The 24,543-nt window shown below is 26.0% G+C and overlaps 3 protein-coding genes across 4 annotated transcripts in view; 1 reads left to right on the top strand and 2 right to left on the bottom strand.

Annotated features, from left to right (window-relative positions):
• The window catches only part of LOC126908501 (Kv channel-interacting protein 4-like), a 73,505-nt gene extending 55,153 nt beyond the window's left edge, over nucleotides 1–18,352 (bottom strand). Inside the window, exons 1-2 of the mRNA XM_050690635.1 lie at nucleotides 18,258–18,352; nucleotides 18,000–18,072 (exon numbers count right to left, since the gene is read on the bottom strand). Coding sequence (XP_050546592.1) covers nucleotides 18,000–18,054 — 55 coding nt within the window. The 5' untranslated portion in view covers nucleotides 18,055–18,072; nucleotides 18,258–18,352. The remainder of the gene's footprint in view (nucleotides 1–17,999; nucleotides 18,073–18,257) is intronic.
• LOC126908498 (uncharacterized) lies at nucleotides 8,740–10,990 on the bottom strand. 2 transcript variants are annotated; one of them, XM_050690628.1, is made up of 3 exons: nucleotides 10,005–10,990; nucleotides 9,499–9,884; nucleotides 8,740–9,364 (listed from the first exon to the last, which is right to left on the bottom strand). In XM_050690628.1, exons 1-3 carry the CDS (start codon nucleotides 10,871–10,873, stop codon nucleotides 9,351–9,353), a joined length of 1,269 nt encoding a protein of 422 aa, XP_050546585.1. In that variant the 5' UTR covers nucleotides 10,874–10,990; the 3' UTR covers nucleotides 8,740–9,350. The 2 variants fall into 2 exon arrangements, with proteins under 2 accessions (XP_050546585.1, XP_050546584.1); XM_050690627.1 differs by having other exon boundaries at nucleotides 8,742–9,884; nucleotides 10,005–10,989.
• A 192-nt stretch (nucleotides 18,353–18,544) lies between the features above and the next one.
• The window catches only part of LOC126908499 (uncharacterized), a 52,535-nt gene continuing 46,536 nt past the window's right edge, over nucleotides 18,545–24,543 (top strand). Inside the window, exons 1-2 of the mRNA XM_050690632.1 lie at nucleotides 18,545–18,759; nucleotides 23,734–23,824. The gene's annotated coding sequence lies outside the window, so the exon portion shown is untranslated. The remainder of the gene's footprint in view (nucleotides 18,760–23,733; nucleotides 23,825–24,543) is intronic.

Genomic DNA, 24,543 nt, shown 5'->3' with positions numbered 1-24,543 from the left:
AAGGTTATTTTATTAAGAGAAGATGTCAATTTTTTAGTAATCGGAAAAAAACAATATTATACGAAAATATGCAATTGTCTATTGATTGCATATTTCTGTTTTCTACAAATTCAAAAATATAAATTTTTATAAGGGTTATATAGAATAAAATGAAAATTTATTGTTAAATAAACTGATTTATTCTCTAAAATATTCTCCACGATGTTCAAATTGATACCTATTCTAAATAATAGGTTTTATAACTAGAATAGTGTTCCGGTGTCAAGACATGTGCTAGTTATTTTTACTGTGTATATTATTATGTGTATTCACTAGATAGCATTTAAAAATAAAAAAAAAAAATTCTTATGAACACATTGGAAGGCTGTTTCAATGAAAAATAAAGTCTTTTAACTTTTTAACACATGTTTTTCGTCCTGGGTATAAATTGCATTAATATATTTTGTTTAAATTTTTAACTTTAATTCCTTTTTTACTCAAATACAAGTAAAACTTGATTTTTCTATAATTATTATTATTTGTTATTTTTTAATTATATTATAGCAATTTATGAATATAGTTAAAATCCAATCTTCATTTATAAGTACGAGAAAAAATATAACATATTTGCATTTGCATAATTTTTAAAATAAGTATATATATACTGACAATGTTAATTACTTTATATTTATTATTATTTCGTACAATTTTTATTTCACAACTTTTACCTTAATGACTACGTAAAAAACATATTTTTATAATTTAGCTACAATAAAAAAATTATAGTTTTTTCAACGTTTCAAAATAGCCGTTTTTAGTTCTCTTCTTACAAAAAATTTTGTTGGATCGATGATAATCTTAGGACAAATAATTATCAATAGTTAGTTACTGGTACTTTAATACATAGAGAGGAGGGTATGGAATGCGAGTAGAGTATACGTACACCAGTACGCGTTGTCACCACTCTAGAAATTTAGCAGTCAAAGTTAAATTAATAACTTTGTATATATTTTATATTCTGACAAATCCTATGACTTATATCGCATTGAATATTTTTCGTTACTTTCTTTTTTAAAAACTTGTTAGAGCTTAGAATTATAATGATATCATAGAAAAAGACGGAGTAAGATCAGACGAATTCAATTTTTCTCAAAATCAATCACATATAGCAAACACATCCTTATTAGCATAACAGCCTTTTAAAGTTAAACTTTGTTAATCACTAGTTCTAACACACATTAACTTTAGTTGTGGTTATAAATTCACATTTAATGTATTTTGATGTAATTTTTTAAAATTTTAGGTATTAGTATGCTAAGGAAAATTTTTTCAAATTTCTCTAAAATATTCTAAAATGATTACATAATAACTATTAATTCACAAGGATCAATTTTTTACAATAGTTTTGGTTACAAAATTAGTACTACAACTCTAACCACTAAATTTATCTTAAAATAATAATTTTTTTTTTTACTTTTATTAATTACATATAAATTTAAAAAAAATATTTTTTAGTATCATCCTTTATGTATTTTAGGGATGTTAACTTATTTTTTTTTTTAATAACTACATACATATTTAACTAGTTTATAAAATAAAAAATTATGCAATTAAAAAAATAACTAGTTGATAACAACTTTTGAACCAATATTTCAGAAGTTATTAACAATATAAAGTATTGAATGGAGGTAAGAGTCGGTTGTTGCTATTTTCTATCACTAAATGGTTTTTGGCTTTACTCCTCCTTCTGTCTAGGTATAAAAATGTTAATAACTTCTGAAATATTGGTCCAAAAGTTATTATCGACCAATCGTTTTTTAATTACATAATTTTATTTTTTATAATCTAGTTAAATATGTATATTATTGTTAAGAAAAATTAATTTGACAAGAATAAAATATGAATATAAAAATTATTTTATAGTATATAAATGAATAAAATAATACATATGGAAATAACAAAATTCAAAATAAATTATTATTTTAAGAGAAATCGAGTGGCTAATGTTAAAATAATCACCCTGCGTATACATCATTTTAGTGGATAGAAATTTATGTAATAAATATTTGAATTATACACGCATTTCTCCTGTATATAAAATTAAATTTTAGTTATTTCGAACATCTTATGTTGTATAATTTAATTAAAAATTGCACAATCTACAAATTCATTTACATATAACATAATACATATTGCAACATATGTCTCAGTATTATCACTTATAAATAATTACAGGTAAATATTTTCCAATATTACTTACGAATAGTTAAGTGTTTGACCGATACTCACGATTAAGTATCTAGGGATGAGGTAGGACAACGTTACGGAAGTACTCATGCCCGACGCACAGCCCGAAACCCACTGCTCATCGTTAAAGAAGTCAAAAGGATAAATATATTGGACCCACGCCGTCAGTAAATCGTCACCCAGGCAACATCAAAAGCGCGGTTTCTATCTTTACGCTACTCACGTTATCTAGGTAATAAATTGTGAACTTAAAATTCTCTGATCTATTAAATCAATGTTAATTCATTAAACGTAACCGTATATCCATTTTAAGATTATGGTTCAAGCAAAATAAATATAAGAATATTATAAAGATATAATTTATTCAACAGATTATTTTTATATTACATTACATATATTCTATATACAGAGTGATTCATTAAGGACAAGACACTCATTTTCTGGATAACTATTGAAAATTTTACATTTTTGGTAAGGACAATATTGATTAATTCAAAAAACTTTACAATAATATGTAGTAAAAACATAATTTTTTTTATCCTTTCAAGGTTAAAAATTATTAACTTGAATTTTCTTAAATGAAAACTCCAATTTTAATTTGTTATTATGATTTAAAATAAAAATAAAAACAACTTTGCACTTTTAATTTTTTTCCCTGATCAACCGTTCGTCTGTTACAGCTTAAATGATTTTGAACTAAATTTCTATTATTTTACTGTTTTGAATACAGGAGTCACTCATTTTCTATGATGTAACATAAACTAATTAAACTTAATTCAGTTTATAAGGATACGCTACAACTTTTAATACGTATCCGTCAACAGAAATAAAGATTACTTTGTGTAAGCAATGATAACATTATCGTAGTATTCGATTATTTTGTGAGTCACTACACTACGCGTAGAGTTGGGTTTTTCAAGGAAATTGATCTTTAGTATTATAGTTTGTCTTATAAACCAATAGACTGTGCTATTAATAATATAGTTAAGGCCCGATTTGAATCTATTATTATTATCTCCCAATTAGTGTGTCGTAAATTATTATTACTATCATGTCATATCTTGATCAATAAAAATTAGTTTTAAAATATAGTGACTTCTGTATTCAAAACAGTAAAATAATAATAGAAATTTAGTCCAAAATCATTTAACTTTAACAAGCTATAACAGACGAACGGTTGATCAGAGAAAAAAATTAAAAGTGCAAAGTTGTTTTTATTTTTATTTTAAATCATAATAACAAATTAAAATTGGAGTTTCCATTTAAGAAAATTCAAGTTAATGATTTTTAACCTTGAAAGGATAAAAAAAATTATATTTTTACTACATATTATTGTAAAGTTTTTTGAATTAATTAATATTTTCTTTACCAAAAATTAAAAATTTCCAATAGTTACCGAGAAAATGAGTGTCTTATCCTTAATGAATATTACAGATTATTATTTAAATTAAGTTAAATTTTATTCTTATTGCAAGGTTTTTAAAAAAAGTTCTACTTTCAGTAATATCATAAAAAATAGAAATTTAGAAAATTAAATTCAATATTTTATAATTTATTTTTGGGGATTACATATTAAATTCGAAAAACTCAATAAACTATAAATATAATACACTATCAAATAATCTTATTCGGATAACAGAATCATGTGTTACTACTCGATAGCATAAAAAGTAATGAAAAATAATATTGATATTTTCAAGTTTTTAATATAGTTAATTAAAAAAAATTGGTGCATCTTTATGTCGAGTACGAGAAAAAACAATAGTTTTTAAAATTAATTAACGGTAAAAATTTGTTTCAATTATTTCTCTTTGATAATGGTGGCTAATATTCAAAGTGTTCCATATAATTTATATTTACTCTAGTTGAGCAAAAATATATTGGGTACAACGATTTTTCAATATCAAACAATATTTAGAAAATTATAAAATTTTATGAATATTTTCTCACGATAAAAAAATTATTATGCGTAAAAAATAAATTTGCGTGCTATTTACCTTTAACGACCTCTCCGGATAGTTATCCTTATGTTAGAGAGGACGGGAATATCTGCAAAGTTCAACGCAACAGAATCGAACACCACCGATTTTGATTCTTTATAAAGCTTCTCTGTGTCTTAATAAATATCCGCTAAAAAAACATATGTCTAAATGCAGTTTAAATTTCTAATGGAACATAGAATTGCCCCGAAACTGGCTAATATAAAATTTAATAAAGGTCATTAATGCGTAAATTCAATTTGATAGATGTTATCAAATGTATCCTAGTGATGTACTAGGAAGTACATATTTATCAATAATATCCTAACGCCAAATAATTAATCAAAATCAGATGACCGAATTGAGTTTGTACTCACATTAGTGATGGGCATAATCGAATGATTTCGATAATCGAATGATTAGTAATCGAGACATTTTCATAATCGAGTGAATCTCTCGAAAAATCACTCGAAGTTAAAATCGTCTGCTCGTATGATAAGAATAATCAACTATTATTATTTATCGAGAGAATCGAAAAATTATTTGAAATATGAATAAATATACCTATAGTAAATAATTATTAATTTAATTTTGCTTTTTTTATTTGTTGGTGTTTATTTATAATTATTATATTAAACTATAATTTAGGAATAATAATAACAATAATATATTAATAATGCATTATTAATAAGTGCTTTAAATAAAAGACAAGTTGTTATTTTTATTATTTAATAATTATTACCTATATTTTAAAAAAACCGATAACAAATTTAAAAATAAAAACATAAGATAAGGTAGCAATAGCCTGCTTGACCATCATAATTAAAACACCTAATTCCACACCTAATTGATTTTTCATAAATTCACAACTAGTGAGAGAATCAGAACTCAGTAGTTTAGCCAGTTCAGGACAAAACTTTGTTCTAATCGTCACATACTTCCCAAAAATGTGACAGATAAGGTGTTGTCATGAGTAGCGATTGAACGAGTTGAAAATAAGAAGACTCGAAGTCAACAATTTAATAATAATTCGACTATAATTTATGCTAAATAAAAACTTAAAAATAGTATTCTCTCGTTTCATCGTTTCATGGACATCATTCGAAATAACTTTTATTCGATTATATACATTTCAAGATCAAGAAATCATTGTTTTTATAATAAACGAGAAATCATTAGAAATAATCACTCGATTATAGAATAATCAATATTATTTAAAAAATCAGAATATCTCGATTATATAATAGATATGATTTCAATAATCGAAATATCTCGATTATGCCCATCACTAACTCACATCTGTTTTTAGTAATGTTTTAGAATTAGTAGGAAAATAATTAAAACAATTACGACTATTTTTTTTAGGATTTTAACAAACTAAACTAGATTTAGCTAAATGTGTAATTTTATGTTACATAGACCAACTTTTAATATAACTTAAAACTTTTTCGCTATTGTCAGAATCATACAAAAATAAGTAATCAACAAATTATTATACATAAAATATATATAATTCATATATATACAGGGTGATTTTTTTATCATAATCCACTCAATTACTTACAGAATAATAATTTAAAAATTTTTTTTTATTACTATCTTTAGTTACACATTATTCTTGAATTATTAACTATGTAATACTTTTTAAGTTCATCCCTTATGCCTGGTAAGGGTGTCAACTTTGTTTTTTTAAATGGTAACACATATTTTTAATTTAATAAAATGTTTGAGTTTTTAATTCAATAGTAAATGGCATTTGAATTTTTAATAAAACTTAATTTGTTTATTAGATATAAACATTTAAAGTTTCAAATTTTTGAGTTAATATATAGGTATAATACACAAGGGATTACAAATACAGGTAGCTAATTGGTTTTTTATGACATCGATATTAGCAGGTACACAGCATTGTTATTATCAATGATAGTAAGGTACATTGTTGTGAGTTTATAAATACACTAACTGACAATACAAAAAGTATATCTATTGATAATCATAATTGATAATAAACAATCCTTGATTGTGATAGAATATCATAAAAAACCAATTAGCTACCTGTATTTATAATCCCTTGTGTATTATACCTATATATTAACTCAAAAATTTGAAACTTTAAATGTTTATATCTAATAAACAAATTAAGTTTCATTAAAAATTCAAATGCCATTTACTATTGAATTAAAAACTCAAACATTTTATTAAATTAAAAATACGTGTTACCATTTAAAAAAACAAAGTTGACACCCTTACCAGGCATAAGGGATGAACTTAAAAAGTATTACATAGTTAATAATTCAAGAATAATTTATAACTAAAGATAATAATAAAAAAAAAAATTTTAATTATTATTATTCTGTAAGTAATTGAGTGGGTTATGATAAAAAAATCACCCTGTATATATACATAAATTATTTTAATTTGAGTTCATTTTATCACATTGATTACCTTTAATAAATCCTGAAGTTGCAAGACCTGATAAATCACCAAAATCTTTAGTTAAGTTGTGGTGATGAACTGGATTAAATGCAATATACTGATTGACAATGTTACTAGTGTTTTTAACATGAAAATCATAACTTTAAAAAAACTTGTTTGTAAAATATTTTTGATATATATTAATTTAAATTTTATTTTATTTTAATTAGTTCGACTGAAGTCAAAAATGTGAAATAATACTTTTTGAAAAATAATCCATCAATTATCGAATGTAATTATACAAACTTTTAAGAATTGTATCAACTCTATTATAACATGTTGATATTGTTGATAATATTATCGCAATAAAATACAATATATCCATAGGTGTAAATGGGGTTCTGTTTTAGCTACTTAACATCCCCAAGTTCAAAATTCTATTTGCGTCTATGAATGTATTAATATTAGATGCATCTCGTTAGTCAAATTCACTAATCGTTAACTATAATAAGAAAATATTTTTTATAGGTAAATGTAACACGTCATCTAAAACATTTTCATTGCAATAGTTGTAATGAAAAATTAATTTTTACTCTTACATATTAATCACACAATTTTTTGTATCTTCTGAAGAATAGTCACAAAACACTTCATATTGTAGGCTTAATTTGCTATAGTGAACAAGGCTGACGTATAGAAGCAAATCAGAAGAACTTAGAGGGGTTTAACGCATTTGAAACTAAAAAAAAGTTACAAGCATCGTTTAAAAAATTTTAAATATCAGGAAAGGGTTATAACAAAAGCCCCCCAACATTTTTTTGGAAATTGTACATGTAACCTAACATTATAAAAAAATAAAATTTTAAAATATCCTCTTAAGTTATAAAGTTTTAAATCTTTCATTTTTTGTTATATGCAAATTTATTATAAAGTTATAGTAATTATATTACTAAACTCATTCAGTATTATGTACCATTCACTTAGGTGAAACTAGACCTTTGTGTTAGACCAGACCAAAAAATGTTAAACAAGTTTTTAATGACATGTTTTGTTTTATTAAAACTAGGAGAACTTAATCTATCATTAGTGAAAGAAATTAAATAGAAAAATTATAAACAAACCAACAAAGCATTTTTTATCTACCTATTTATCTATGATTATAGTGTATTATATTAATGTTAAATTCTTCAAATCAATATTCAACTATTTTCTACAAGATCACTTTAGGATGGTTGTATTACAAGGCACTAAAAAGGGTGACGGGGCTTCGTACTATCTTTTTTGAGGGGCCTTTTAGTAAAAAAAATCAATAAATAATGTTTCAACATATTTATAATAAAAATCAAAATAATAATGTCACTTTTAACAAAGTAAAAAAATTAAAAATGAAGTGTCGGTAAAAATATTATTTTCATAGCATTATATAACTTTATACAGTTATAAATATTTATATTTACATACCAATGGTTGTTTCTCATTTAAATACCAACACTAACCTATATTTTTAGTAGTACAATAGGATCAGGAAACATTCTATGCATCTAAGAATAGTACTTTATACATATAGTTTATACATACAAAGAATGTACGTGTAAAGAAATTTCAATATTTTTTATTTATTTCTAATATAGGATCACCTATTTGATAACGGGTGAATTTATTTTAAATTAATGGTACAGTTTGTATAGGTAATGCTTTAAAATGCAAAGCACACTTGTCATTCGCCTAACGCCGGCCGTGTAAACAATCATTTAAATTTATAAAATAAGAGACTATTAGTTATTATGTTTCGAATTGGTAAGAACTTCTACACGCTCTCTTTTTATTCGAAATTCTTTTTCGTCTTATTATTACCTATTTTGGCTCACACAAAAATCTTAAATTATAGTAGTTTAACAATTTTGTGACATTATTCCTGTGCCTGGTTAAATTTTATGCTTATTATCCGGAAAGGGTCTTAATATTAGGTTAGGTCATTGCTTAGACGATACGGATCGTAGTTTGATATTCCAATTACAAAAAAAATAGTTAAAATAATTTTATAAAAATTTATTATAAATGACATAATCAATAATACCAAGTTATTACTTTAAAATGACATTATTGAAAACACAAAAAATTACTAGGAAAAAGTCGGTTCCTTTACACTATAATACTAATCAATTAGACCTATTTATTTTGACTTCAAAAAGATACTCTCAAGTAATTTATTCTTTTATGATAACAACTGCGAAAGAAAACTAATGTATAACACAAATTCTTTTAATTATCAATTGAATTTTTTTATTTCTTTATAAATTAAACCTTTTAAATTATTGTAAAAATGATCTTTAGTAATTTTCAAACAAAACCTAGATTACAAAAAATAGATTATCTTATTAATTGATTACTTTTATTTATTTTTATATTATTTTAAGAAAAAATTGACATCACTTGTGTACATAACTATTTTAAATTAGATTAAAACCTAGATTTTTGTAATCTTCTAAAATTACCTTTTGACAAAATAAAATTAAGTTATTACTCATTGCTATATAAAAATCTGACAAATTTTCATTTTTCATGGTTTCTTTTATCGATTCAATATATTCATTCCTGTTTTTTTCATCGAATATTTTGTGTGGTACACAATATTTCATTTCATTGCCTATCAATTTATTTATATTTGGCTTGATTTTGTCATCGTGAAGTCGTTTTAATTCATTTAAGAACATATTCGCCACCTTTTCATTACCATTGCCATCCTTGTCAACAAATACATTAATAGAATTATATTTACGAGCCATTTTTTCTATGAAATTTTTATATGCTTTGATTATATTTTCTAAACGTAATTCATAAGCATATTTAAATTTATAATTTAAAATGGTTCTCATACTTTTTAATGCAGATAACATATTGTCTAACATATTCTGTGACTCATCCACTGAATGATAAAGTTGTAGAACACAATGTACAAAATTTTTCTTATAATTATCTTTATTTTTGTCATTGCATTGAGATATAATATTATTAATTAACACAGTGTAATGATGCAATATTTCAGTATATCTACATTTCAACAACTTATTAAGGTTGAATGCTTTCGTAGAAAAATTAGACGGATTCACATGGCCAGTAATTATATCATTGATGTGTAACAATTTATTATTATTGGTTAGAATTCTTATATAATGCAATACATTCCAACCACTTTGTTTTATAATAATATCTAATGCAGGAACATCCTTTGGCTGTGAATTAATTTCATTTGGTCTATATTGTCTGAAATATTTATAAGAAAATAATAAATTTACATAAATTAAAGTAGGTACCCTAATTTATTTTAATTTAAGTACCAATACTAATTTTAGTTAATAAATTTATAAAGCATATAACACTTACCCTAAAATTTCAAGATGTATTATTTTATTAAAGTCAAAATCATCGTAGTATTTTTTTATAGTGTAATGATAAAAATCTTTGAGAATGTTGCCCATATCACGAACATAATCACTTTTACCATCTAGGCAATTAATTGGTAGTTGTAATTCATAATAATCAAATATGTTAACAGTACTTTTGTTATAATAAAACGAGTCGTTTTTTTTAATGAAATTTTCCAATAGTAGTTTTGTAGTTTTTTCAAAAAATAGTTTAATACTAATAAATTCTTTAAGAACAGTATCCATATTTTCATTTGTAGCTAAATTTGACTTGGACTTAAAGTTAATAAATTGTTTGATTTGTAATAAGGCATCCCCTACAATCTGTGGTTGTAATATTATGGGAATATCTTTTGTTAGATAAAAATATATGTTACTTATAAAACATATAGCTTTGTACAATCGCTCATACATATCTATAGAATCTACTAAATTTTTTTTAAGTTGTTTTACGCAATCTACATATTCGTCTATTGATATATTTGATTGTTTATCTTCACAAATAATTACAAACATTTTTATAGCATCATTAAACGATTTTAATATTTCATAATACCTGTAGTTAAACACTAATGTTATTTGCTTGAATTTAGGTATTACATTGAATTCATTAATATCTGAAAAAAATATCTGGTTAACATTTACAATTTGTTTATCCATTCTTAATTGAATGTGTTGTAAATATTTCCACTCGTCTTGAAGTCGAAAATGATCCACCAAATCAATGAGATTATTTCTAAATACATTAAAATTCAAAGGATTTATATTTGATTGACAACTTATAACCGAAAAAAAAAAAAAATTCAAAATAAAAAAGTGTAATAGCATATTGTTTTAAAATTTTAAAAGTAAATTTATTTTACATAAAATAAATTTTTTTAATATTAAATGAATAATAATGATGTATCAAAATATTTATATATGAATTATTAAAGTTATAACTGACGTATTTGGAGTAAAAAAAAAGACAGCTGAAAACTTGTAGAGTTTTTAGTATAATATAATTGAAATTTTTAATAGAAATATACTATTTGTTGTGTAAATAACATTCAATGACGTGTACGTTTTCTAAAGAAAAAATTTTAGACACGAATTTACACACGAGGTGATATAAATTTATGAATATGTTTTTTTAGATATAAATGCTGTTACATTTTTACAATACATTTTTTTTTGTTAAACTATATTTTATATCTACAGGATTATTATATATTTATTTTATATTGATATATCATTAATCACTAAATTTCTTCTAAAATAAAAGTAATTTTGAAATAAAATTTCCAATTAAGCATAAAAAATTAAAACTTAATAGAAATGCTACTTAATATATTGTGACTAATTGGTAAAAATATAATTATGTAATATTTATTATTTAAAGAATCATTAAAAATAAAAGTCAAATATTGCTCTAGGCGTGGGACAAGATGATTTTTAATTCGGCAAGTTTACATACCATAGCTTAATTTAGATAATGCTTAAAAATTAATTATATATATTCCTCATTCATTATGGAGCCGCCATCTGTCCCATAAAGAATTTAAGATATTTTATACAATTTTTTAATTAGTCTACCAAGTAATTAAAAAAAAAATTGTAATGTAAAAATATTTAAAAGGGGTTATCAGGTCGAATAAACTTATTAATATCCATGGATATTTATTAAATTAATTTTTTTAATATCTAAGCTATGTCAATTAATTATATGTGAATTATTAAATATATAGAAAATTTTATGTACAAATAACGAAAAAAAAACAATTTTACTTATTTAATTTTTAACTCCCCCTGAAATTTCATAAAACCTAAAATTTAAAATACTTTTTATTTTATTTTTTGTTTTTATTTAGCTATTTGAAAATATACCAGGTGTACTCCTAATTAATTTCCGGTTTTTTTGTAAATAAAACACATAATTTCAAGGAAACCATATTAGTTATTTTATTCAAAATATTTTCCATCACTTTCTACACATTTTTTTCACCTTTCTGGTAAATTGTGGATACCACGCCAGTATAATTGACTGTCTTTGGAGGTGAACCACTCGGTGAGCCATTTCCGCAAATTTTCGTACGAGTCGAAGCGCTGCTCAGAAAGTGCATAGAGGTGGTAGTCGGATGGGGCCAGGTCTGGTGAGTAAGCCGCATGGTCAAGCACTTCCCACTTGAGTTTTTCCAGCGTGTTGCGAACGACTTTCGACTTATGCGATGGTGCATTGTCGTGTAGCAAAATCACCTTCTTCAGTCTTTCGTGATATTCTGGTCGGTTTTCCGCAATCACTCGGCTCAAATCTTTCATTTGTTGTTGGTAGCGAACGGCGGTCACAGTTTCACCAGGTTTCAGCAGTTCAAAGTAGATCACACCGGCGTGGTCCCACCACACACACAGCGTGACCTTCCGACCGTAACGATTTGACCGTGCCGTCGATGTCGATGCTTCACCTGGACTCACCCACGATTTGTTACGTTTAGGGTTCTCCAAGAAAATCCACTTTTCATCGCCAGTAACAACAGCAAAAAAGACTTTCTTTTGTACCGTTGAAGCAGCATTTCACACGTCACCTTTCGATTCTCCATTTGTCTCTCGGTCAGTTCATGCGGCACTCACTTTCCACACTTCAGAATTTTCCCCATGGCTCGCAGACGTTTGGAAATTGCTTGCTGTTGAACTCCCAGCGCATCTGCAAGCTGTCGTTGTGGCTGCGTGTTGTCTTCATCCAATAATGCTTGCAATTCGTCGTCATCAAACGTTTTTCGCTTGCCGGAGCGTGCGGCGTCGTTCAGGTCGAAATCTCCATTTTTGAATCGTCGAAACCACGTCGAAGTGTTAATGCACGATCGCCATAAACTTCCACAAGCGCACGGTGGCTCTCGGACACTTTTTTCCTTGATTGAACATGAAAATCAATGCATATGCTGAAAATTCGGTACATACGCTGACATTTTTGACGCGAAACAAAAACTTACTGGAAGAACCTTTTGCGGAAATGTCAACGCAAATTTAGACACTCGTTAACAACTAAACAAAATGACAGGTATGTGTGACCAACAGTGACACAAAACATAGAACGCCGTCTATCGAAAAAAACCGGAAATTAATTAGTAGTACACCTGGTATATATATTTATTTATTCACATTTAAGTTAAAAACTTACGCCGTAAACAATATTTTATAGTTATTGAAAAAAGAAATAAATGCGACGAAATAAAATATGAGTTAACTTAAATTATTTTCAAAAAATTTTTCATACAAAGGTCCCAAATATTACTAAATTTATTTTTTAATCCAATGTCTTTTTGCTCCATGTGTCAACTTGCCCCACTCTCCTCTATGTGTTTTTGAGCCACTTAAAATATAGTTGATTTTATATAGTTTGATAACCAAATCTATAAAATATAGTTTACTTGATTTTTTAAACCTGTAATTGAATGTGACAAAAAAAATATATAGAGTAATTTGAAATTAATAGCTAGAGAGCCATTATATTTCATAAATTAAAGTTTAGATTTATAAATGTATAAGATTTAATGAGTAAATAAACCAACGCGCTCTAGAATAACATTGAGTACTTAAGAAAGAGTTTTATAGTTGCAATATAGATGTCGCTAGAGTTATATCAAAAGTTGTTAATTTAAAAATGAACTAAAAAGTTCTACGAATATAATCTTATATATTTCTTTGAGTGCTTTATGTTACCGTTAACATGTATGCTATTATGTTTAGTGACTAAAATGAGATATTTCTTTAAGACAACCAAGGAGTGTCTAAAATAGAAATTGACATGTCAAAGAAGTATCTACGTTTCAACAATGCAATTTTGTGATTTTACATAAAATTTTAAAATATGACATCTAATAAATAAATAGTTTTATGTCAGTAAAATAGACTTCAACAACAATTGTCTTACTGTGACCTTGGATATCAATAAACGCACTATTAGATAAATATTTGCTTTCAATTTTAGCTGAGAATGTATATTGGTTTTATGTTAGTGTATTTTTTATGTTTGTCCACAAATATTCTCACTTGACCGATTTCAATGATCACTACATCAAAAAAATAAACCCCCTTTACTAAATTTTAATCTAGTAGAACCAATTGTCGCGAAAAATTAAAAAAAACTCCTCAATTTTATAAATTTAAAAACTGTTTTAAAATCATATTATTATAACAATTACATATTCAAAATATATTTTATGTATTTATTTGCCATATTACGGTCCTGTTAAATAATAAATATTTGACGTGTGTATAACTCTGTCGTCTAACGATACTTACACACATTTTCCCACTAACTTTGTGATTCTCGCCGTTGTTGGTGACTTGCGGCTCGATTTTTTTAGGGTACTTGTGAGTTGCTGCTCGGAATTTTTCGAAGTACATACTAATTACGACTATATATCTATTACATATTACTGCATATCAGTCTATAAGTGTTACCCAAGAAATACCACGAGGAGGTTGGCTGTGTCTCGTTTCCTAAAATATGTTTTTTTTTTAATTAAGCTTGATGTGTTTTAACAAATAATTAAAAAAATTCATTTTTTGTGTTATTGTGTGGTAAAAATTCAAAACTCAATGATTTTATATAATCTAATTGCTCTATTTCTTTATTTTCTAAACTTTGTCATTTGTTCTCCAATAAACGTTAATTATTCACTCATTTTTTCGTTTTTAATCCTTTACTTCCAGATTTTATGTAAGTCTTAAAATGAATTTCAAGTAACACACCAATAAAATTATATATGTTAGGATGGCTAGTATACAATCAATTACGTTGACAGTATCCAAAAAAATATTTCAAATAATCACTATTACACGTATTAGTGTTATGTATTTTAGATAGTCCAAAACTTTGGATTTTCCTCCAACAACTTTGTACAAAACGAAACCGACATCCTCTTATTTTCATATCGGACCAAACTTCAGGACTGTAAAGTGCTGGTTCAAAATCGAGTTATATATTGGAATGCACACGAGTAGGTAATATTGCATTTGTTAGGAGATAAAAAATACATATTTCTATTAATACTAATTTCTAAGTGCATGGATGGTAAATAGTTGAGTAAAATTCTTAAGACAGCTTTTTATCGTTCCATCAACGTAAGCTTTCTTAACATCACACAGCACTTTATATGTTGTCGGAATATCCCCTTGTATTAATACCAAACGAATAAGTTTTGCTGGTTTGCACGAAATGTCATCTAATGTTTTTCTTTTCAAATAATTACTTAAAATTTGCCTACTTAGTATTATTTTCGTCAGTTTTACCGTATTTGCAATCAGTATTACTCTCTACTACTTTATTTAAACAAGATAAAAACACTTACAATTTTTTACTCAGCTCTATCATCATCTTTAAGTTTTTTGTGAAAACGAAATTTAAAGCGAAATTAGATAATTGTGCTATTGATTGCTTCCACAAAAAACTCCATTGCAGCTGAATTTAGACTGGCAGTGTAAATGTAAAATGTTCTATTATAGTGATTTAAGCATCTAATAAAAACCGAAATTTGTATGATATTTATTATTACTATAATTATAAACGCGACATTTACTCAGACCGCAACACAACTCATGACTAAAGTTCATCTGGCCGGAACTCACCGGCATCCGATATCGTTCATAACACGTCGGCCGCAACTCACCCATAGCCCTCTTCGCATCCAGTTAGACCATTAAGCTTTGCACGACCGTCCATCCGACGTCCTTTTCATCCATCTATCTTGCGCCTCGACCAGCTCCGACTCCAAACTCCAAAATTGATGAGTATTCCTTTGACGTTTTCTCGTAAGTTTTTTTATGACTGTGATTCACATCGCAATCAGATATCATCGTACGTATCACAACTGTGCGGCGTCCTCACTGTACTGGGCTTTTTTTTTTTTTCATGAAATTTCTATATGCCTGTATTAAAATATTATTCAGGTATGGAAAATATCGTTTTCTAAACGCAATTCATAAGCAAACTGAAATTGAAAATTACAATATGCTCAGAGCTTTAACGTTTAAACAATATCTAGAAGACAAACTGAAAATAATATCATCAGCAAAATAGCCGGACACAATATAGGGCAAACGTTCTACGCATTTCTGCCTTGGCATTAGTCAATGGTGTAGCAGAATACTGTTGCCCGGTATGGGCCAGTAGTACTCATACTAAAAATGCCGACGCACAACATAGTCGAACAATGAGAATTATATCAGGATGTGACCAATAAACTGAACTGCTGGTACTCTCACACATAGCACCACCAGAAATTCGTGAACAGACAGCAACACCAAAAACGATCCGAAAAACACAAGCGTTCCAATTTATAATGACGTACATGAGGTGATTATCATAAGCCACTCGCAAAATCACTCTGTATAATGCGCCGAACAAAATATTGGAATTTAAACATTCTACACGGATGTTAAAAAACTGTGCTAATACAATAAAACATTTATGGAATGCACATTGGAAGGGTGGAATGGTATTTAATAACCATCTCATAATTGATCCGACTCAATTAACTCCTCCAGGTTTCGAATACCCGCATGTCTTTTGGAATTCTCTTAACCGCATAAAAACCGGATGGGGTAGATATAATTATTTAATGCATAAATGGGGAATGATGGACTCAACTCTCTACAGCTGTGGTCAGAACATTACCATGCAACAAAAAAATATTCATTTTTAAATATATACGTTGTGACTTAATGTCTGAATCATAAAGTTATACTACACAATCGACAAATTTTCACTCATTATTATGTTTCTATTTCATTGCAATAAAGAATTACAGAATTGAGCAAAATGACGATATTTTTAAATATAATGTTTTTAAAAAATTGTCTGCTTTTGGAGAAAAATGAGAATCATCCAATTTTTTTTTACATAATATCATCAACATATAATGTTTCATTATTAGTATTTACAAAGCTTATATGACTTAACAATATTCAACTATTTTGTCGTTGAATAACACCCAGTGTAGACAAAGTTTTTCGTTGAGAAATATCTCGACATTGCATGAGTTAAAAATAATTCTAATATGATGACTATAAGGTAAAGCTCGAAAGTATTTTTAATTATTCGCAACATCAATTCATTGGTCCTAATGTGTCAGACATGAGATGATGTTTTTATTGGAAATTCTTTATTAATTTTAAAAGCACTTACGAATCAATAACAGTTGATATGATTGTAGTAATTAGGTGAAAAAAATACCTGCTGCGTTTACCTATTGAGAATAGGTAAAAAAACTACTAATTTTTAAAATTATAGAGCGCTAATTATATAAAATAGTTTGAAAATATTAAAATGTTAACATATAACAAATTTTAATACTATTCATTTCCTTCCTAATTGCATGGTCTTCAGTAGTTCAGCACTAAATTAGAACTACAATTTTATTATATAATTAATATTGTAAATAAAACTAATTTTTATATTATTTTTAATTAACCTTACACGAAAATTGTAATATTTCAAATCAAAAATCTTTGTAATAGTTTTTAATGACAACATGATAATACATTTAATCGATTAAATTAATGACTTTGGAAATGTATAAAATTCTCCAGAGATTTTTATTTAAATATCTCATTAAAAATTTAAATGATCAACTGATTTCCTTAATTTATAGCTTTACTGTAAAGTCTTATCTTATACGAGATATTTCTACTTTAATTTTTTATATTATTACAATAAATTAAAAATAAATTTGTCTCAACTTTATTACAATTTAAATTACAAATAATACAGATCTTTAAACATGATGCGTACCTTTTTATCGATTTTTCTAATAGTTAATAGCATGGTTAAGAAATACTAAAGTTATTTTAAGCAGTTTAAGCAAATATTAATTATCTAATTCATATGAGTTAATTAGTTACTTGGTTAATAAATTATTACAGTAACTTAGGACGTAGTTGAGACATTTTAAAGGCAGTTAATATCTTTACTCACGGTAAGTGTAGTCAACAAAGTCATCATCTTCCGTCACACCATCATTGCTGCTCATTTTTTTTTTTTTTGCAACCTGTAACAGTTACCGCCATGAGAGAGTGAATAAATTTTTGATCAAGTGTACTTAAGTGCATTTTATTACTATAGAAAAATGTTTGATAAATACTTAAATTACTAATATTTTTGTAACGCCTTTTATACATTAACAATATTTGTCGTTACAAGCAAAACATAGACAAGTAACTAAAAGATATTTACCTTATGCAGGCTGTTGGTAATCAAACCACTATTTTTCGAGAAATGCCAATTTTTTAAATCTGATGCGGCGGCAGTCGCACGCGTTTCACGGCGTCGTTAACGTAATAATAATCATTTTAACTAAGCGACGTGCCGGCAAACGAAAAATATGGAACGCCACCAAAGTGATGAGCACCAGAACAGATTGGTTTTTTGGACTTGGATCAAAATAGCACTGGCCAGAGTACGTTTAAAAAAATAACATATGCGTTGCCGTAAAGATGGTGTAGGTTGTTTACGAAGGTCAAACAAAAGCGTATTATCACTGCACGAAATTATGCTCAAATGAAAGCAACGGACTTCTTAGCCATAGATTTTTATGCGACACCGTTTTAATATTTAATAAAAACGAAATAAGGTAAACAATTATTAAGTGAGTGTCTTTAATCATTATCAGAATTAAGTGAAAGTAATCTAAATCGCGATGATAGATGAAATTGTAGCACTGTTCAAAGTAAATTAGGTAAGTTCAGCACACATATTTCAAATTTAAAAATTCTTTGATTTATAAAATTATTGGCTCATAAAATTTTTAAACTGAGACGTCGATTTTAAATTTATATTTCACAATTCATCTTAAGTAAAAAACCGGAAACTAGTGTAAGAAAAAAATGTCTGCGCATTGAAACACAAAACTTGGTACGCTTTTAACATAAAAATACTTTTAAAGAGTCTCAACTGACAGTCTTAAAATCTGGACAATGAGCTTTAAAACACTTTGTAGTTGTCCGTTCATTTTAAATATTCCCACGTAAAATTTTCATATTCCCAATTAGCGATTGGAAATATCAAATAGTAACTATTCGATAGTTGTCCATTACTCATTCAATAACTATTCGAATAGTTGTAAAACTATTTGATAGTCTAATCGATGTGTCTTCAATTGTAGATACGTTCTAATAGGTTTCAACCTTCCGGATTAATAACTTAAAGAAGTTACCAATCACTGCGTTCAGATAATGATATCCATTCAAGACTATTATGACTCATAAATCTATAGTGCAAGTAACAGTAAAATGCACCAAAAAAAATTATTTAACACTACAAGCTAAAAACGGTAGCACAGTGAGGTCGAGGCACAGTGTAGACTAGGCATAGATGGGACAAGTATAGATGATATCTGACAGTGATTAAAATCACTATCATAAGAAACGCTTCGATGCAAATCTGTAGATAGTGTTTCATTTAGAGAAATTGGTGGATTATTCCAAAAGCAACATCAACTCTTATTTCTTTAATTATATCCTAATTAGTAGTTCTTTGATTTTAAAATATAATATATGAATAAATACTAATTATAATTATTAAATTTAGTATGAAATTGATATTCAATAATTTAATATTGTAATTTAAACGGACAAATTATATAAATGATAAAGAAGATGTATTTTGCTTTATTTTTACGTGTATAAAAATTTAAAGGACTTGATACAATAAATTTCAATAAAAACTGTTTGATACTATAAATAAATGCACTGAACTACAAGGAACTTTCATCAGTAACAAAAATATACCATTCTAAATCAACTTTTCGCGATGTTTTCAAATCTGCAATTAGACTTTATCTATCACTTTTAAGTTTTAATAATATTAAAAATTAGTATTTTCATATAAAAAATTCGCACCGAAGCTAAAAAATTGGCTATTTAAGCTAACTCAAATTTAAAAATTACTTTTTCGACTTTAAAAAAGTAAAAAAAATTTAATAAGTTTAATTTCTTATGTCTTATGAACTTTATTCTATGCCAATTAAATTATATAATATTCATGAAAGTCAATATATTCTCCTAATAAGATATTTTAAAATAAAATAAAATACAAAACCTAGAATTTTAATAGAAAAATAGCATATTTTTGAATACGGTAGCCATTTGCGCATACAAGATAGGTCATCGGGACAATTTTTTTTTTCATTTTAAAGTACATAAAATAAGCTTTAATTTTATATATGTTTAAAGGACGCAATATTTTCGGAACATTTTCAAAAATCAAGTTGAAAAAGTTAGTTTTTGTAAAAAAGATGCTATTTTAAATCCCCCCCCCCAATGAGCTGGTTAAGTGTTAGATTTAAAAAAAAAAATGATATAAAACAAAAGGAAATTACCTAAGGTTTCAATATAAAAAAATATTATTTTGATTTGTTAATATTTGAAAAAGTTATGGCAGTTTTAAGTACAAAAAACATCGTTATAGAAGATGATTTTTATCGCAAACATTACATTTTTTTTTTTAATTTCGACAGCCATTTGCACATAGAAGATAAGGTGTCAGGACAAATTTTATTTTTTCATTGTATAGTACATAAAATAAGCTTTAATTTTATATATGTTTAAAGCACGCAGTATTTCCGGAACACTTTCAAAAGTTAAGTTGAAAAAGTTCTATTTTTTATACAATATTTCAAGTTTTGAACACCCCCTATATATGAGGAAATTGACCAAAGACATTATGCAACTATAAAAAAAAATGTATTTTTATAATCATTATTGAAAAAATTATGTAAAGTAAAAAAATTTTTTAAAAATTTCAAAAGTTAGTGATTTTTAAATTTATAATTTTTTTTTGGAGATTTCCCCCATTTACGGGGAACGAGGGAAATTTGTTTGTATCATTAAAAAAAATCGGTTTGGTGAGAGCTGAGAAAAAGTGGTAACAGACACAAAAAAATCACATCGTAGTAAAATTAATACCTTCGTAGCTTTGGATCGAAGCTAAAAAGAATAAATAATTATTTTGTATGTATTATTTTTTTTAAAAGTTCCTTAAATGAAATTCATGAACTAGTATTATCACTTTTTTTAAACCTGTCTTGTGCTTTTCTGAAAAGTTATACAGTGTTTGCAAACTATACATTAAAAATTGCATATATGCTTTAAATTTTTCTTTAAATACAGTCTTATTCGTGTCATTGACCCTGTTAATATTATTCAAAACTATTCGATCATTTCATATGCCCAAGTAATTTTTCATATATTCACAATTAGATAGTACACTATTTTTAGTTTGCATCATGCGTCATAAATATATTTGTATTTGAATCTCTACAAATTGAATATATTACTGGTTGATTTTCGCTTCGATGCGAAGCAGAGAAGATATTATAATACTTTGTTTATTTATTTGTTTTTTATGTCTATCGTCACTTTTTCTCGCATCTTACTAGACCAATTTTTTTTCAACAATACGTCAAAATATCGCAAATATTATGTTGTTGAAGACAATGCTCTCAAAAATTGAAAAAATGTTCAACGTAAATTGAGGAAATCCAAAAAAGGAACAACGATTTTGAAATCGGTAAATTTTGATGATTTTAAAGTTTTTTTTAGTTATAACTATCACAATTTTTTTTTTAAACGAATGAATCAAAATATATTTAATTTTCTATAATTTTTTGAAACATTAATGAATTTATACAATAATTTTTTTTTAAACACTTCATAGATATCTCTTACACCTGACTCACTTTGTTAAAAAATTTAACGCTTTTCCTCATACAAGGGAAATAAAAAATTGTAAATGTTCCGAAAATACTTCGAACTTTAAATATATGTTAAACAAAAGCCTATGCTACATACTATTTATTTAATGTCTAAATATAAATATACTTTTAGACGAAAATAGCTAAATTTGGTGGTCATTTAAACTATAATTTCTATAATGAGAACGCCTTCATTTTTTTTATAATGGATTGTGATAAATAAACCGTAGCAGTACATTTATCACGATTATAAATAACCGTAATAAATGATATTCAATGAGCATTTGTATGAACTATTTTTTATTTTAGCGAAAATAATTGTTCGAGTAATAATTAAAATAATGATATATTTAATTATTAAAATTAAAATATACCACTTGGAAATGATAACATTATTTTTGTTCATATAAGTAATTATGATTTATTTTTCAGTACTGCGATTTAAAGATTTTGTATATTCAAAACTGAAAAAAATATATATAATTTTATTATTCAAACTATGCATAGTTTTTTTTTTAATATAGGTATTATAAATTTTACCCCTTTTTTGGTATAAAAGTCACCAACCTAATTCTCTAGGAGCTAAACCATGTATACACAATCAATGTATCATATAAATTCAAATTATAAAAGCAGAGTTTTTTGCTACATTTATTTCAAAACATTTACGAGCTACTTGAATTTAGAACGAAACTAATTATATTTTTTGTTCAACAGAGCGCGTTAAAAATCAGTATTTGTTATTATTTACATACTCTTATACAGTAATACTATTATACTTACAATATTTTTTTTAGATTATTGGACGATAATGATTGCACATATTACGATTGTAAATCTAATTTTTTCTGAAAAAAAAACAATTTTTCAAAGTACACGTGATTCTATTAATTTATTAAAAACTGTAACTGTTTTGATTGCAATTCAATACTTAAAAATCAGCTACTATATTACCTTTCTGTTAATTTAAATTTACTTTTAAAGATGTGTACATGATATTGTATATAAGCGAAGTGACAAATGTTGAGAAAAAAATGATTAAACGGCTAATCAGTTAAAACTAACAACTTGAAAACATTATATTGATGGTGTATAAATTATTGTATATTCCAAAAATATATTGTATTAATTTCAAATAAAATCTCTTAAAACAATTTTAAAAGTCTAATTTATTTTAAAGATATTAATGAATTTCTTCATTCATTATAAGTGCAAAGATAAGTAAGATCTGGTATCATAGTAATCTAGTTCTACAATCAAATCTCTTTGATCATTACATCATATTTAAGAAACTTTTAAACATTTGTACTTACAAACAATTCAGAAAAATTATATTAATAGGTTTAAATACATTTTCTCAGTTCCTGAAAATGAATCTTTATACAAAACAATTATTTTTTTATTAATTAGTATTTATTTTATTTATCTTTAAATAACAAAATAATTTTATCGTTTCGGTTTTGGATGCGTGTAACTGAATCATTTAATACAAACATTTGATTAATTTTGTTTGTCACTTAAAGAAATTAAATATAAAACCTATAAACTTTCATAAAATACAATAGTATATTTTAATAAATTTATACTTATAAAAGAAAATTTGCCTTCTATTCTCCATATGGTAAAGATATTGTTCATACGTCTAAACATTTAAATAAAATTTCGCGACATTATTGTAAAATTTTTATAGAATAGTAAATTTTTTTACTAGTCAACTACTTCAATGTTTACTTCAACTCCAACAAGCCAAATTAAAATCTTTGCTTAATTAACATATTAAACCTTTTTTTTCTTATAACTTACTATTATAAACATGAAGGCCAGTCAGTAGGCGTCTTTGCTTAACTGGCTTTAGGTATCATACCAGTTACCTTAAATGTACATGGTTTATTAAAAAAAATAAATAACCAAAATCCTTTAGCGTGATTAAATTTTGGTTTGTTGTTTATTTTATTCAAGTCGTTCGAAGACTTCCAAAACATACGAACCGTAGTTAGTCGATCATTGTTTAAGCTTAAATGGCGCTATGAATCCACCTATTCACTAAAGGGTAAGTTTTATTTATTTTTGTATATCGCATGTAAAGATATGAATTATCNAAGTCGTTCGAAGACTTCCAAAACATACGAACCGTAGTTAGTCGATCATTGTTTAAGCTAAATGGCGCTATGAATCCACCTATTCACTAAAGGGTAAGTTTTATTTATTTTTGTATATCGCATGTAAAGATATGAATTATCTAATGTCTCGACACGTCATGGGCTGAACACGAGTCGTTCTCGTGGTTTTTTACACATAATACTTCTTTAAAGTTTGATGAATAATAAGTCAGACGGCCTTGAGTTGAATATGTAACCGTTATCGTCAAAAGTATGAGAGCATATACAGAATGTAAATTGTAAGTCTTTTCTGAATGGATCCTCAAAATATTACTCAGAATTATAGCAACTGTACAAAGAGCACAAAACATTCCTAAAATAAAAGTAATATATTTGCATTGAGTCAATTACTATATTAAATATAGTAATTGACTCAATTACAAATTTTGTAAAAATTAGTCATTTATTTAACAATAAGAATTTTTTTTAATTCATTATTGAATAGTATCCATGTATGAATTTATATAGTATTAGTGTGGGTAATACGTTACCNTGTAAAAATTAGTCATTTATACAACAATAAGAATTTTTTTTAATTCATTATTGAATAGTATCCATGTATGAATTTATATAGTATTAGTGTGGGTAATACGTTACCATTCTATTTTTA

The sequence above is a fragment of the Daktulosphaira vitifoliae genome, unplaced genomic scaffold, assembly GCF_025091365.1.
Source record: "Daktulosphaira vitifoliae isolate Bord-2020 unplaced genomic scaffold, ASM2509136v1 Scaffold_5, whole genome shotgun sequence".
In the NCBI taxonomy this organism is placed as follows: Eukaryota; Metazoa; Arthropoda; class Insecta; order Hemiptera; family Phylloxeridae; genus Daktulosphaira; species Daktulosphaira vitifoliae.
This window is presented reverse-complemented; position numbering and strand designations above follow the sequence as displayed.

Bases quoted from the DNA above. Each gene is read 5' to 3' on its own strand.
- LOC126908498 (XM_050690627.1), bottom strand. From the start codon at position 10,873: ATGCTATTACACTTTTTTATTTTGAATTTTTTTTTTTTTTCGGTTATA. The intron at 9,885-10,004 runs GTAAGTGTTATA...TAAATATTTCAG, and splicing joins ATACATCTTGAAATTTTAGG to ACAATATAGACCAAATGAAA.